The sequence below is a fragment of the Onychomys torridus genome, chromosome 5, assembly GCF_903995425.1.
Source record: "Onychomys torridus chromosome 5, mOncTor1.1, whole genome shotgun sequence".
Lineage (NCBI taxonomy): Eukaryota > Metazoa > Chordata > Mammalia > Rodentia > Cricetidae > Onychomys > Onychomys torridus.
The window spans coordinates 49,137,769-49,151,852 of record NC_050447.1 but is presented as its reverse complement, the minus strand read 5'-3'; the positions used below and the strand labels follow the sequence as shown (position 1 = coordinate 49,151,852).

Here is a 14,084-nt window from a genome sequence, read left to right as displayed (position 1 = left end):
GTGATGTGGCACACTGTGGCTGTTGTGAGACTTCACTCTGGGCTGATGCCCAAGAAGTCTTCACTTTTATACCTTTCTTACCCCAGATAAAAGATAGTTCTTTAGTTCCTCAGGAAGTCAAATTTCAGAACCCATCAGAAAACTAAAACACAGGCAAAGGTCAAGGTCTGCCTGTTTCCCCGCAAGCTTAAAGCTGGACTGAACTGTAACCAACTCAGTTGTCTTAGTCAGATCATTCTTGGTGCCCACCACCGCCCGACTCTCTCTGGTCACCCCTACATGTTTATTTAATGTCAGGATCCAGATCCTCCTGGAAGGCACTGACTTAGGGTGCCACCGGTTCAGTCTGGAGAGTCCCTATCAAGCCTAGAAGCTATGCCATGCAGAGACAGGAGTGTGCTTGCTCCTCCAGCTTTTCTGATTACATGGTGTCCTTTACTATGTGATTCTGGAAAATGGGGAGGGGGGAAGAAACTTAGGTCTTGAGAAAAGAGAGAAATAAAAATTCTGACCTTGAGACGTATTCACGCCACACACACCCTCCTGTGTCCCTTGAAATCTTTTGGTCCCTTAAAAAGAAAAGCAGAAGCTAACGAAGTCTACACAGCTGCAGAATACACTAATGTACCACCCTAGGCCTTAGGTGCATGCCAAATATGGGGTGCCTTGAAAGACTGCTAGCCAAGTAAGAGGAACCTGCTTTATAAGCCAAGAATAAATGCCCTTTTACTGTAGAAGGAGCTTTATCTATTCATATTGAGTGCTGCTGCTCTGCCTGGTTTCTCTTTAACTTAGTTGTAAATGATAACCAGGCTTACATCTCTTCCCAGACCCTGGGGACCACAGATTATCCCCGGGTCCCTGGATGCAAGCTCTCATCATCCAAAGAGGTCACAGCCAAGGCCTGGACCACAGGGAGTCCGCTGAGCCTTCCACGGTCCAGTTGAATTTCCGTGTAGAAATGTTCACCATGTCTGTATGTAAGTCCTGCCCTCTGGGTCAGCAGAAGACTCTAGCGAGGTCATGTGGTGGACGAAGAAGGTCAGGTCATGCTACAACGCCAACGGCCCACCCAAAGGGCTTCTGCTGGTGATGGATTGTGAGCGCTTGGGTGTGCAGTGATCACGTCCTCTCCTGGACAGGTCTTTTAAGTCTGCAAAGTTCCCTGCGGCTGGTTAAGTCAATCTTCGGAGAAGGTAGAACAACGCGACCGAGTTTGGCCGGTGTGATTACGCTGCTCCAAACTCAGTTACCAGGGCAGAGACCAAGGTGACATCTCCGCAGGCAAGTGGTTGCCAGGGCCTTTGCTCGCTGGAGGTGGGGGCTCGCGGGGCGGGGAAACAGCTGTTGATCTGCTTTATTGGAAGCGAAGCACCGCTGCCTCGGGGACCTGAAGCGGGAAATAGGAAAGGAAGGGGATTCCCAGCTGGGAAAAGCCGCCCTGGACATGCGGGTCGAACACCAGAGAAGCGTTGAAAGGAGGTGGTAGGCCGGAGGAGGCGGCCAGCAGTGAGGCGCCCAGCAAGCCCGGCACCGGCTTTGGGACCCCCGAGGCCTCTGCCCCTGAGGCCGGCTTTGGCCTCCCGGCCAAGATGCTGTCGATGCTGAAGCTCTTAGACTTGGAACCCTTGGGGGAGCCACTGGGGGCGGGGCGCAAAGGGGACCCCAGGCGGTGCACGGTGCTATCAGGCTGGCCACCCGCCACTGCCCCCGCGCCTTGGACTGTGCGGTCCGCATCGGGGTCCCAGGGCTCAGGGCTGGACCAGGGAAGGAGCGCTGGCCGAGGGGTGCCTCCCGTCGGGGACTGACCACGATCCGGCGCGCGCGGCTGGCATGCAGTGGCCAGGCCCGTGCATCCTGCGTTGCAGCCCACCTCGGGCTCCCGGCGGCTCCGCCCGGGTGCGCTTGGCCTCCGGGGAACCAGCGGCAGGCTTGGGCTTTCTTTTCCTGCGCCGGTAGTTACCGTTCTCGAACATGTCCAGGCAGCGAGGGTCCAGCGTCCAGTAGCTACCCTTGCCGGGCCTCCCCTTCTCACGCGGCACCTTCACGAAGCACTCGTTGAGCGACAGGTTGTGGCGGATGCTGTTCTGCCAGCCCTGGCGGTTGTCGTGGTAGAAGGGGAAACGGTCCATGATGAACTGGTAGATGCCATTCAGTGTGACCCTCTGCTCGGGCGCATCCTGGATCGCCATGGCGATGAGTGCGATGTAGCTGTAGGGCGGCTTCTGCGGGGGCTCCGCCCGGCCCGGGCCGGCCAGCGCAGCGGCAGGGGAGAAGGCCAGGGGCAGCCCGGGCCTCTCGGGGCTGTACACGTACAGCAGAGGCGAGGCGGCCAGAGCGGTCAGCGGGGGACTGAAGAGGTGGCTCATGGCAACAGCAGCCTCTGCGCTCTTTTCCCCGGACAGCCTAGGGACTTCGTCCCGCGCCAGGGCCCTCCTGGGGAACCCTCCGTGCGCCTGCCCTGCGATCTGCCGCTCTCTCCAGCCGCTGCGCGCTCTGTCCCTTCTTCATGGCTTTAAAAATGTTAAATAATTGTTGTAAGTTTGCTATTATGTGTTGACTTAGCGCTGGAAAATAAATTGTCTATGATAAACAGTCCTTGTGTTCTCAGCCCACCCACATTAATTAAAATTTCATTGCTGAAAATCTCCCAGCTCTTCCCTCCACGTGTCTTTTTGATACCAGCCAATCGGTTTCAGGGCTATTCCTCATTTGTTTATAGAATTAGTCTGTTGATAAGTCCGCCCACCCAAGTTGAATCAAGCTGTGTTTATTTGGAAAAATTTCCGGGCACCCAATATATAAACGCACTGATCTGATGTTTGAAATACCACGTCCACCCCTTGACGCTGTAAGCACACAGTCAGCGAGGCAGGATGTGGAGAGACGGGTGGCTCTCCCCGAACTGGGTCTGCTAGGCCAGGAAGGAGGGATGGAGATGGGGGTGGGGAAGCCAAGGGGTACATTTTAAGGCTCGTCTGGGAGACCCTCCCACAGAAGATCTTTTATTTCCTCTAAGCTTAATAGGCAATGCAAAGATAGCACCGTTCTCTGGGTTTTGGGGAGCTGGGAAGACACTAGACACACCTCATGGAGGTGAGCACTCTTCAGGGGGACTACTGTCCCAGAGGCCCTACCTACCAGGGCACCCAGAGACTCAGGGGAAAGGAGTGAACCCCAAGAGCCAGTCTTTTTGCAAGGGGGGAAAGCAAATAGTTCTGGGAAGCTGTAGGTGGACTGGGTACCTGGTCCTTAGCTCCTTTAAAGACTGCAAAACAATCCCCTTTGGAGAGTGGAGGGGGAGGAAAAAGGTCTTTCTGGTCTGGCTAAGGTTGCTAGCAAGGCACGCCATGGGGGGGGGGGGGGGGCTGGCAGCTGGCGGGGAGCTGGTGTTCGTGAATGTGGGTCTTTAGTTCCATACTCTGTGCCTTCCTGTTTATAACAAGGAGGGGGGTTACAACAGCTTTACAAGTGTGCACAGCTGGCTGGTGATTACATTAAGCATTTGTGAAGCCTGTGTGCTGTTCCCCCCCCCCCACCCACCCACCCAGGGGTGTAAGCATCCCCCACCCCGGCTCATTTTACATTTAGCCACGTCAAACTTTTGAATCCAAACTCCTGAATGATGTTCCTTCCAAACGGGGCATCTCCCCAATTGGCTCTTCTCCAGTGGGGTAGAGACGCAGGTTAGCCTGGTGTTACCAGTCTCCATTCATGAAGTCCGCTAAACAGTGTTCTTTGAAAGGAAGTGGAAATGGTGTGAAGAACTGGGTTAGTAGCTGCCCCCTGAGTAATCTGCAGAAGAGAGGAGTGTTTGGGGGGTGCAAGTGGGTAAAGAAATAGCCTTCTACTACCCACTGGAGGGGGAAACGCACTGGGTGCCAATGAGGGTACCAGATTTGGACCAGTGACTGGTACTCAGATGATCTCTGAACGTGGTGAAAGTGGGGTGATGTTCGTCCCACTCGGAAGCGAGGAATCCAGAATATAGCCTTTGGGTTTATGATGTCCCAGCATCCCACCACCCCAGAGAAGCGAGTAAGGAAACAGAAAATAGAAGTTTTACCCCTGGTAGGAAAACAACAACAAAAAGATTTTGGTGAAAAGTGGGCCTGAGGGAATGTCCAGCTAGTCCTTGCCCATTCCATCTCCCTGCAAGCAACCCTGGCTACCCGCCTAGGTGCGGGGGTGGTAGTGGGGGGGGGGGTCGGAACGTGTCTCTCAGAACCCTGGCTTTCACCATAATAGCCTTTTTAATTCTGGGGTGAAAGGTGAGTGAGCAACCTCAGCTTTGACATCCCTTAACAGACTCAGAAATAAACCAGTGTCACGTGCAATAATACCCTCCCTCACCTCCGCAGCCCGCGTCAATCCCAAAGCTCTCCAGGACCCCAAGTCCAGCACGCACCCTCGACCCTCCCGATAGGCGCGCCCCGCCGTGCTGTCCCGACGAGTCTTCTGAACCCTAAGGCAAATCTGAGCTTGAATTCCAACAATAATAAACACCGCCCACTTTAGGCGTGGGCTGGCCGCCGGAGGAGGAGACACGCCCGGCAGGTGGGCGGGGCATGGCTAGGAAAGGGGGAAAGGTTTAGAAACCCCCAGCAGAATTGAACCAGCAGTTTGGGAGCTCAGGGCCCGCAGTTGGCAGTGTCTGCAGGAGGCTGGAGCCGGTATGGGCACAGTCTGCAGCCTGGGCTCCCTTAGCACTTGCAGCCTTAGCACGTGGGGGGGGGGGGGGGGGCAGGGAGGCTGCTGTGGGAGTATCCTCGCTCAGGGGCGCATTCCCGCCTTTCCGGGGACTGCTGCGCAAAGGCCAGGAGTCTGCGAGTCTAGGAGCGGATGCGCCCTCGTGCGGAAGCTCAGTCCTCTGAAGACCGACCTGGCCCGATGGGGGAGCCTGGGAGGAGTGGGTGTTACAGAGAAGAGGGGTTCCAACCAGGTTCCTTAAGTGTTCAAATCCCGAAAAACAAAAACGACCACCTCATTATGTCCCGGGCAGTCAGTTGGAGACAGCCATCTCCTTCCCAGGAGAGCCCCATATTCCTCCAGATGCCTGGAAGCAGAACGGGCAGTGGTTTCTGCGTGGGATGAGAACTGACAGCCACATTCCCAGTGCTGGGACAAAGCGGATGTGCGCTCCTCCGGGAGGTTATGGGGAGGAGACAGGCCTCCCAAAAAGCCAGCACCGGGAAGAATGAGTTAGGATTCTCTCCCACCACCCCCAGGCACAACCAGAACAAAGTAGGCCTCCACATGAAGGAAGGGCTGTTTGTGGTGTTCTCCCAGCGTCCGTCCGCAGTTTTCCTATTCATAATGATAATATTACAAGTATCACTGTTTGGGTGGGGATTCAGACTGGTCACCTTAATGACAATTTAAAAACGCTGTGGACGAAGAGTGGTGGTAGGGCCCACCTTTAATCCCAGCACTCTAGAGACAGAGGCAGGCAGATCTCTGAGTTTGAGTCCAGCCTGGGATACAGAGCAAGTTCCAGGACAGCCAGGGCTGCACAGAGAAACGCTGTCTCAAAAAACCACTGTGGACAAAGCACTGTTCCTATAGTGAATTGAACACCACTGTGTGCCGCGTGAAGTGTTTGCATTGTCATCTCACCTACACAGCAACTCTAAGCAGCCTCAGGCATCTTATCACAGCTACTCAGGAGGCTGAGGGAGGAGGATTCCAAGTTCATGGTCTGTGCAGTGGGTTCAAAGCAAGTGGGGTAACTTAGTGAGACCCCTGTCTCAAAATATAAAAATATGAAATACAAAGAAATGTAAATTAGGGATGGGGGATCCCTCAGTTGGTAGAATGCTTGCCCTAGCCTTCAGGAAACCCACATAAATTAGGCATGGTGGCCTAGGCCAGTAATCCCAGCACCTACAGGGTAGAAACAGAAGGATCACAAGTTCAGAGTCATCCTCAGCTACATAGTGAGTTTGAGGTCAGCCTGGGCTACATGAGATCCTGTCTGAAAAAAGAGAGCCTAGAAAGATGGATTAGTAGTTCTTCTGGAGGACCCATGTTTGGTTCTCAGCATCTACATAGGGAAGCTGACAACCACCTTGTAACTCCAACTCCAGGGGCAGAATAATTATATTTTTAAGTAAAGGGGTTTGAGGGACAGTAATGTGACATTTGCCCAGCATATGTGAAATCCAGGATTCAATTCCCAGTAACACACACACACACACACACACACACACACACACACACTAAAAGAAATAACATTTGTTATTTCCATTTTCAGACCAAGAAACTGGGGCCCAGGAAGTTAACGTGTCTCAGCTCTTTCATGGAGAGCTGCCCAAAGATGGGGGACGCGATCACATTACAGCTGCTGCCCTGCATGCAGCACTCAGGACCCCTGTGGAAAGAACTTCCTTCTCAAGCCCCTACAGCAACAGTGAAAGACAGACCTGAAGGATCCACCCATTCTGCAGAGCATGAAACTGATGCTAAGTCACAGAGGACTCCCCAGCTACTGCCACGTGGCTAACAGCCACAGGCTGTCCTCAAAGGTGGGTCCAGTGGGGCCTGAATGCTCAGGTGTCCTCAGGAGAGAGAAGTGTGCAGCCCCAGTGTTGGGAGCCTCAGGGTTCCCCTGAACCCTCACTTACAAACCCAGAAGGCTTCATTTCTTCTGCCCTCCCCCTTAAAAAGAGCAGAAAAGAGTCTGCCCCTGCTTCCCCTGGGGAGGGGGGTGTAGGTGGGGGCTGGGCCTGGTCAGCTGATGCTAAGTGGGGCCCAGAGAGCAGAGCAGGGTTTTCCAAATGGCATACTTATTTATAGAGCACCTTGTTCCCAGAAAGGATGGGAAGGCTCCCAAAGAGGCCCTGAGGGCACGTCCACTACCCCACTCAAAGCCGTCCAGATAGGCAAGACAGACAGCAGAATCCCTTCTGTGAGAACTATTACAGTGATGTTATAGAACTGGAACTGCACCCCGCTCGTTAAAACTCTATTTCACAATCCTAAGAAACGCCACCTAAAAAACCAGCCTCAAAGCTTAGGGGAATGGGATGAAGTTTGACTGTTTATGGGGCCTGGAACGGTGCTGGGACTTCAACCGTAGACAGACTCCCTGGGAGGCAGGGTGCCTGGGGAATAGCAGAGTCCCGGCTGGAAGGCCACCACTGTCTAATGGCCAGCCAGGCTTCTCACTCCAGGAGCCAGAGACTGAGATCCAAAAACACAAGGCCATACTCCACAGCAGAAGACTGCAGGTTGAAGCCTCCTGCTACCCGCTCTCTCTCAGTCGCCTAGGATGCCTGCACCTTTGTCACTGCCCCCCCCCCCCACCCCAGCTCTGCAGTACTCAAGGCCCCAGGACGAATTCCCACCTTCGAACACTTACAAAGCCAACAGCACCCAAAGGGACAGGCTCCATCACCCAGCAATACCCACGGCACATCTGCTATTGAAAAGTAAGAAGGTTGAAGCAAGTGAAAGGTGCATGGCACCTTCCCAGGCACTGTCCCCAATGTCTCTGGTGGCTGCCAGCCTCCTAAATATCCTGGAAGCATGCTACCCCCTTCCTTGCATGCCTATGTCAAAAAAGCAAACATTTCAAACGCCGTGGACGGCAAGCAAGAAAGGCGGGCAAGGAATGCTTCTCAAAGTTTGGGAAAGCATTCCAAATATTCTGAACCGGATGGCTCTGGGCGGTGGGAGGGAGATGGCACTCTGTGGCTCTGACCCAGCCAGTGCCTCCACCTGAATTGAAAATCGGACTTTAGATGTCTCCATCCCTAGCTGAGCCACCCACTGACCCGTCTTCAAGCCATAGCTGTCAGACAGAAATGTACAGCGGCAGTGGGCCCTGCAGGATGCGGCAGTTTTGGGGGGAGTCCTGAGGGCTGGGTGAGCCATGAGGCAACTTCCCCACGTCTTTATTCATCACACTTACCTGTTTGGGGTTACAACAAAGTCGGAGATACCTGCCCCTACCTTTGGATTTGGGAGTGGGGACAAAGACGAAGACGAAGCTCTGCTCACTTGCTTGCTCAACAGACCTCTTTGGGCAGAATGCTGAAAACCTTTCCTACAATGTGAAGTTCACCAGCCATTCACAGAGCTGAGGCAGTGGCACTATAAGGGAGAGGACCCTGAAGGGTATGAGGCAAGCCACCAGTATTCCCTGGATCTTCTCCTTCTAACGTTTGATCTCCATTTAGTTCAGTAAGAAAGAAGTAAGAGTGATAAACTGGTCTATCTCCCTGGTGATGCCCAGGTGGCCGTGGTTCATGCCTTGAGATGTAGGAGTCAAAGTTCCAACTGGACACATTCTGGACCAAAGTCATCATCAATTTTTCATCTGCTGTGGCAGGCCACCCGAGCCAGGCCGTGAGGCCTAGAGCTGCAGATCCAAGCTGGTTTGGGGAGAGGTATGAGCAGGGGCGAGGCTGGCAGGCACTTCCTGAAAACGGCGGCAGCGGGTGTGGCAGCATAACTTCAGCATAAGAAGGCAATGGTAGAACCACCTCCCTCCAGCCAGAGTCTGAGTTGGGAGTGTGAGGCATGGAGGGATCTCGGGTAGACCCGAATCTGTCAAAACCAAGCAGCCGGTTCATCCGCGGCACACCTGGTTAAGGCCAGCTGGTAGTTGGGCTAAAGCCACAGGAACACCTCTACCAGTATTACAGGGCTTGCTTTGCTCTTTATCTGCCCTATCTCTGAGATCTGCTCAGCTGCTCGTCTTCTTGAGGCTTTATCTTCTTGAGTGGTTATCAGACAAGGCTGTGTTTGGGTGGAGAGCAGAATCACCCCCACCTCGGCAGAGAGTTGAATTACCTGGGATAGGCATGCCAGGCCTTCCTCCTCGGAACTCTTTGCCCCCTTTTTCTGGAATGTTCTGGACTTGCCAGGGACAGAGAGGCCTAAGGAAGACCAGTGTAGGGTAGGGGTGGTGAATCCAAGACAATCCGTGTCCTTATAGAAGTTTTAGTGCAAGGAGTATCCAGCTCTCAGTGTGGCTGTCAAGACCTCAATATTGTGGCCCGACCTTGCCTCCTTGCTGCTGGCTTCGTGGGCAGGGAGGTGCTTCCTGGTTTATCTGAAGAGTGGTGATAAACCCCTAGTTCTAAGGAGCCAGCTGTGGCTGAAGGATGGGCCAAGCGGAGCCTAAGAATTAGAAACCCAACCGTCTACAGCCTGTCCTTCTCCTCTGTCGCCCTGAGGAAGCAATGACACCCCAGACCAATATTTCCCAGGGCCCTATTTTCCACACTGCTGCTCCAGGAGGCCTAGAAAAAGCCCGCAACACAAGCTGGCTGTCTATGTTCCAAGAAAAGGAAAGACTTCTCGTTATGCCAGTCTGGGAGCTTTTCTTTAGCTACCTATTCCAGAAGAGTTCTCTTTAAGAACTCCACCCCTCCCCAATCACCTCCTTTCTTTTCCTGGGTCAGTCACAAGGCACCAGGAGTTCCAAATCTTAAGATGAGGGCAAGCTTTCAGGGAGTCCCCTAAAACATCTGGGAAAGGAGAGAGCCAGCTGGCTAGGAAGCACTTCGCTTCTCGTGGGGCAAGTGGTTTGGAGAGAGCAGAGCAAAATGAAACCAGTGTTGGTAGGGAGCAGAGATCTTCAGAGCTCCTCCTGAGCTATCTGCTCTGGCTTAGGAACCAAGGCATACCTGCTCCCCCTCCCCTCCTCCCTCCCCTGTCAAGTTCTCAGTGTCCCCACTCTTTGAAAGGTAATGAAGCAAGGGCCACCTCCTGGTGTTGCAGGTTGAAAGATTGTCTTACACATATGGGGAGAATTATCAGGATTCAAACTTCCCCTCAATCTATTTCAAAATAGCAAATATAAAACTTGCAGTTTTAACAATAACATGATACATGACATGTTACAGTGGCCACCACTGAGCAAAACATATGACCTTCTGCAAAGTCCCCCTTGGCCAACGTGTTCTGTGCAGGAAGAACTTCCATGGGCACAGTACAGGTTACCAGCTGGGTCGGGAATCCGTGATGCTGAGCGCCTAAGGTCCAACACACAGGCCAGCAATTAAGTCATGCTTTTCAGAAAGGTAAGAAAGACACCGACTCCCCACCAGGTATATCCAAGGTTTGTCCCCATCAATTTTTTTTTTTTTAGAAATAAAAATCAGAAAATGTTCTTTAGCGTGCTGAAAATCAGATCCATTTCAGTGCTAAAACATCGTGTTTATAAGGACGTCGTGGCCTCCCCTTTCACCACAGGGGGGGGGGTGTAAATATTTGAAGCCCAAATTGAGAATTTAAATCAGACCGAAAGTCACCTCTAATCTAATCCCAAAGCTAGCTGTTAAGTACAAGACATCAACCCTCTTTTGCTCTTGCTAGTGCGCTTCAAACACTAACAGGGCAGCAAGTCCGCATTTAAGGAAATGAGGGAATACAGGACTCACACAGGCTCTGGCTCTGTTGAGGTAGGCAAGCTGTGACCGTTTGTCCGTTTTCTGTTTCTCCCTTCAACAGGGGACAGCTGGACACTCAGATGGAGTGACACCATTTTGTTTTGACAATTGGCAAGAGTTTTCTGCATCTCGAAAAGCATTTTGTTCAGAGGCCAGCTAGCTGCCCTTAGGCAACCCTGTCCATGTGTGGATGTGGGGAGAGCAGTTTCTCAGCCTGCCTTGAAAGAAAAACCCCAGGGTGGGATACTTCAACAAATCAAGAGCCCTCTCTATTACTACTAAAGAACTCCATTGTCCCATGACACGTACATGCATCCATGTACCAGGCCACCTGCACCATAAAAATCATCACAAGTGGGTTTACAACAACTTTTTTTTTTTTTTTAATTCAAGAACACAAAGACACTGTCCGAACTTTGGGCAGAAAAACAACATGGGTTTATTTTAAGGTAAATACAACATTGAGACCACATAAGACAAACACAAAGGAAGTTAAAATTTTAAGTCTTTTTTTGTGTCTTTTAGGAATACTTCAGATGGCGTCTACTGTACAAAGCCATCGTACTTTCTAAATTAAAAGTATCAGATAATTGACTTTGTTATCCACCACCAACAAAAAAATAAATTATTTTCTTGTTTTGTAAAAGACCTACAGTTGGGGAAAGGATTCTGTTTTATCATGGTACTGCGGGAAGAAAACCCCACACAGGTTTCTTGAATTTAATTTGGCAGAAACGGTTGGGCAAGATGAAGCCTCATCCAGTGGACACAACTTTAAATATTATATTAAAGGCTCTGGGTAACAACAAAATAGCCTGGTTACAAATCCGCACTCGTTTACAGAAGGCACCTTATCCGAAGAGACCTCATGCGCCCGTGGGGCGTCTCCACAGAAAGTCATTAGGGGTCCCTGTGGGGTTTGGTCCATAAACTAATCTGTGAAGCCCTACAGGGAGCAGGCGCAGGATCCGGGCAGGGAAAGGACATTTTTAAAAACCGGTATTTCGTTTCGGTGGGCTGCGTCCCTATTAGAGGGACTCGCTGGGATCTCAGAAACCGAGTTGCGGATAAGTTACCTGCGTGTTGCGCGGAGCTCTCTGCTCCCGGGTCTGAGAGAGGGGCGCGTTCCGTCGCTTTCTGCGGCTCCGTCGAAGAGGGTCCCAAGGGGAGGCGAAGCCGGTGTGGGCCTGGGGCAAGGGCGGGCTGGGAGTGTCAGTATTTGGTACAGTCGTAGGAGTAGGGGGCCGCATGGCGGTAGAGGGACGGTGTGGCTCGGTAGGGCAACTGACAGCTCGCATTGCTCACCTGGGACTCCCCGAGGGTCGAGTTTTCCAGTCCCAGCCGGTGCGAGTTGAACATCTCCCGGACATTGGGGAAAGTTTGCTGTTGGGTGGCAAACGTGTGGCCCGGGAGGTGGCTCAGGTCCCCGCTGTGGTTCAGATACCAGGAAGTGGCCTGGGTGGCGGGCTGCGGCGCGGGCGGGGGCTGAGGGGCGGGCGGCGGCGCCTGCGGGTGGAGGTGGCTGTGATGCTGGTGGTGGTGGCCCGCGGCCCCTAGCGCGCCCTCCTGGCCCGCCGCGAGGTTGAGGGCTCCGAGTGGGGAGCCAGGGCCGCTCGGGTGGTCCGACAGAGCCTCGTCCAGTGCCGGCGGGACGCACACGTGCGCGGGTCGCTCGGCCCCGGTGTACAGGCTCATGGCCCGCATGCTGCACTGGTAGCCCGCAGAACCTGCCGCCTCCAGGCCCTGCGCGCAAGGCTGCGCGTAAGCAGCGGGTGGCGCAGCGGCGTAAGGCAGAGCCAGCGGAGGCACCACCAGGCCGGCGCGCGCTGCGGCGGGGCTCAGATCGCCGCCCGGAGGCGACGTGCGCAGCGTCATGATGGTCTCCACGCTGAAGCCTGGCAGCCCGTTGGGCGCCGCGGCATGGTGCTCAGGCAGCGAGCCGTCCGGGGAGCCAGCCGGAGTGGAGGCAGCGCTGCGGGGACTGGCCTGCAGCGCGCCCTCGGGGCTCAGCGTCTCCACCTTGGTGATGACCGGCAGCGCGGGTGATGCCGCCTCGCTCTTGACCACTACTTTCTTCTCGGCCTCCTTGGGCGCGTCTGCTACCGGGGTCCCCGTCGGGGCGCCCTTGGCCGCGGCCGGGGGCGGCTCCTTGAGGTGGGCCCGCTCCTCCTTGTCCTTGGGCACGTCCTTCTTCTTGAAGCGCCGGCGTCGCCGTAGAAAGCTGCCATTCTCGAACATATTGTAGGAGTCCGGGTCGAGCGTCCAGTAGCTGCCCTTGCCCGGCTTCTTATCGTCGCGCGGCACCTTCACGAAGCACTCATTGAGCGACAGGTTGTGGCGGATGCTGTTCTGCCAACCCTGCTTGTTCTCGCGGTAGAAAGGGAAACGGTCCATGATAAACTGGTAGATACCGTTCAGGGTGATCTTCTTCTCGGGGGCGTTCTGGATCGCCATGGTGATGAGCGCGATGTAGCTATAAGGCGGCTTCACCAGGTCCTTGGGCGCCGCGGGCTGGTGGTGGTAGGGCGCGTAGGAGCGGCCCATGCCGGCGCCGTACTGCTCCGGGTGGCCGGAGTAGACGCCCATGGGGCTGGCCATGCCGCTGTAACTGCCCGCTGCCCGGTAGTAGTTTTGCTCGCTTAAGTAGGGCACCACTCCCAAGGCGTTGGGGTCCGACACCGAGTAGCGCGCCTGCATGCTGCGTCCCAGACGCTCGGCCGCCGCCTGTGCGCACCGACTGCGGCCCGCGGCGTGCGAGGCCCGGAGCAGGAGAGCAGGAGGGAATGAAGGGGCGCGGGCAGCCCCTGCTCGGGGCAGCCTCGCGGGCCACGCGCGGAAGGCGCGGGCGCTCGGGCCGACCGGAGCGCTCGGGTTCAGCCGACCGGGCGGGTCAGCATCCTGGAGGGCGCGCCCGGGGCGGCCCCGCTGGCCGCGCGCTCTGGGCCCGGTGGGTGGCAGCCCTGAACTGGCGGCGGAGACGCCACGCGCGGTCGTGGAGCAAGACCGACCCTTCTGAACGCTAGGAAAGGAGACCGCGGCTCTCGAAGCCCCGCCAGCAGAACGGCAGCCCGCAGCCTCAGCGAGCTGGGGTCCGGAGAGGCTGCCCGGCCGAGCCCGGAAAAAGAAGCAAAGTCCCTTTTAGGGATTGGGAAAAGTTTCAAAAGTCTTCAGGCTCAAAGCGAGTTTTTACTTTCTTCAGGCCGCGCCCCCTCCAGGAAGTTTGAACCAATCAGCTGGCAGCTGTGAGAAGGATGGAACCAATCGGGGCGAGAAGCGCTGGAATCCGTCGGCTCTAAGACCCAGCGGCTCTTAGCCAGATTTTTCTCCCCCTCCACCCCCTGTAGCTCAAGTTAACTTGAGGACTTTTAAAAATAAGTTACATCTTATTAAATTTTATTTTATTATCACATTTTGTTTAACGAGACCACGTGTCCACAGCAAAGAATAAAAACCCGTTCCTTTGCAAAGTTAAAAAAAAAAAAAAAAGAGGTTTAGTTTGGAATTTAAAATCGAATTGATGAAGTTGGGCAAAGGTCTGCCCCGACCAAGACCTTGTAAGTAGCAAAGATCCTAAAGATTTTTCTTATTAATGAGTGAAGAGGCGAATAATTAGATTTCTTAATTTTCGGGGCCTAGTTGTAATGGGTTCAGAGCAAACGGATTGAGCCGGCAGGGCCTCCTGAA

At 54.2% G+C, this 14,084-nt stretch overlaps 2 protein-coding genes across 2 annotated transcripts; both read right to left on the bottom strand.

Moving 5' to 3' along the window:
• Positions 1-1,157: 1,157 nt before the first annotated feature.
• Foxl1 (forkhead box L1) lies at positions 1,158-2,460 on the bottom strand. The gene is given in 2 exon segments (XM_036189143.1): positions 1,158-1,889; positions 1,891-2,460. Coding segments are annotated over 2 exon segments (1,011 nt in total). The 5' UTR covers positions 2,370-2,460; the 3' UTR covers positions 1,158-1,357.
• An 8,355-nt stretch (positions 2,461-10,815) lies between these two features.
• On the bottom strand, positions 10,816-13,553 carry Foxc2 (forkhead box C2). Its single transcript, XM_036188470.1, has one exon. It carries the CDS (start codon positions 13,095-13,097, stop codon positions 11,613-11,615), a length of 1,485 nt encoding a protein of 494 aa, XP_036044363.1. The 5' UTR covers positions 13,098-13,553; the 3' UTR covers positions 10,816-11,612.
• Positions 13,554-14,084: the final 531 nt, after the last annotated feature.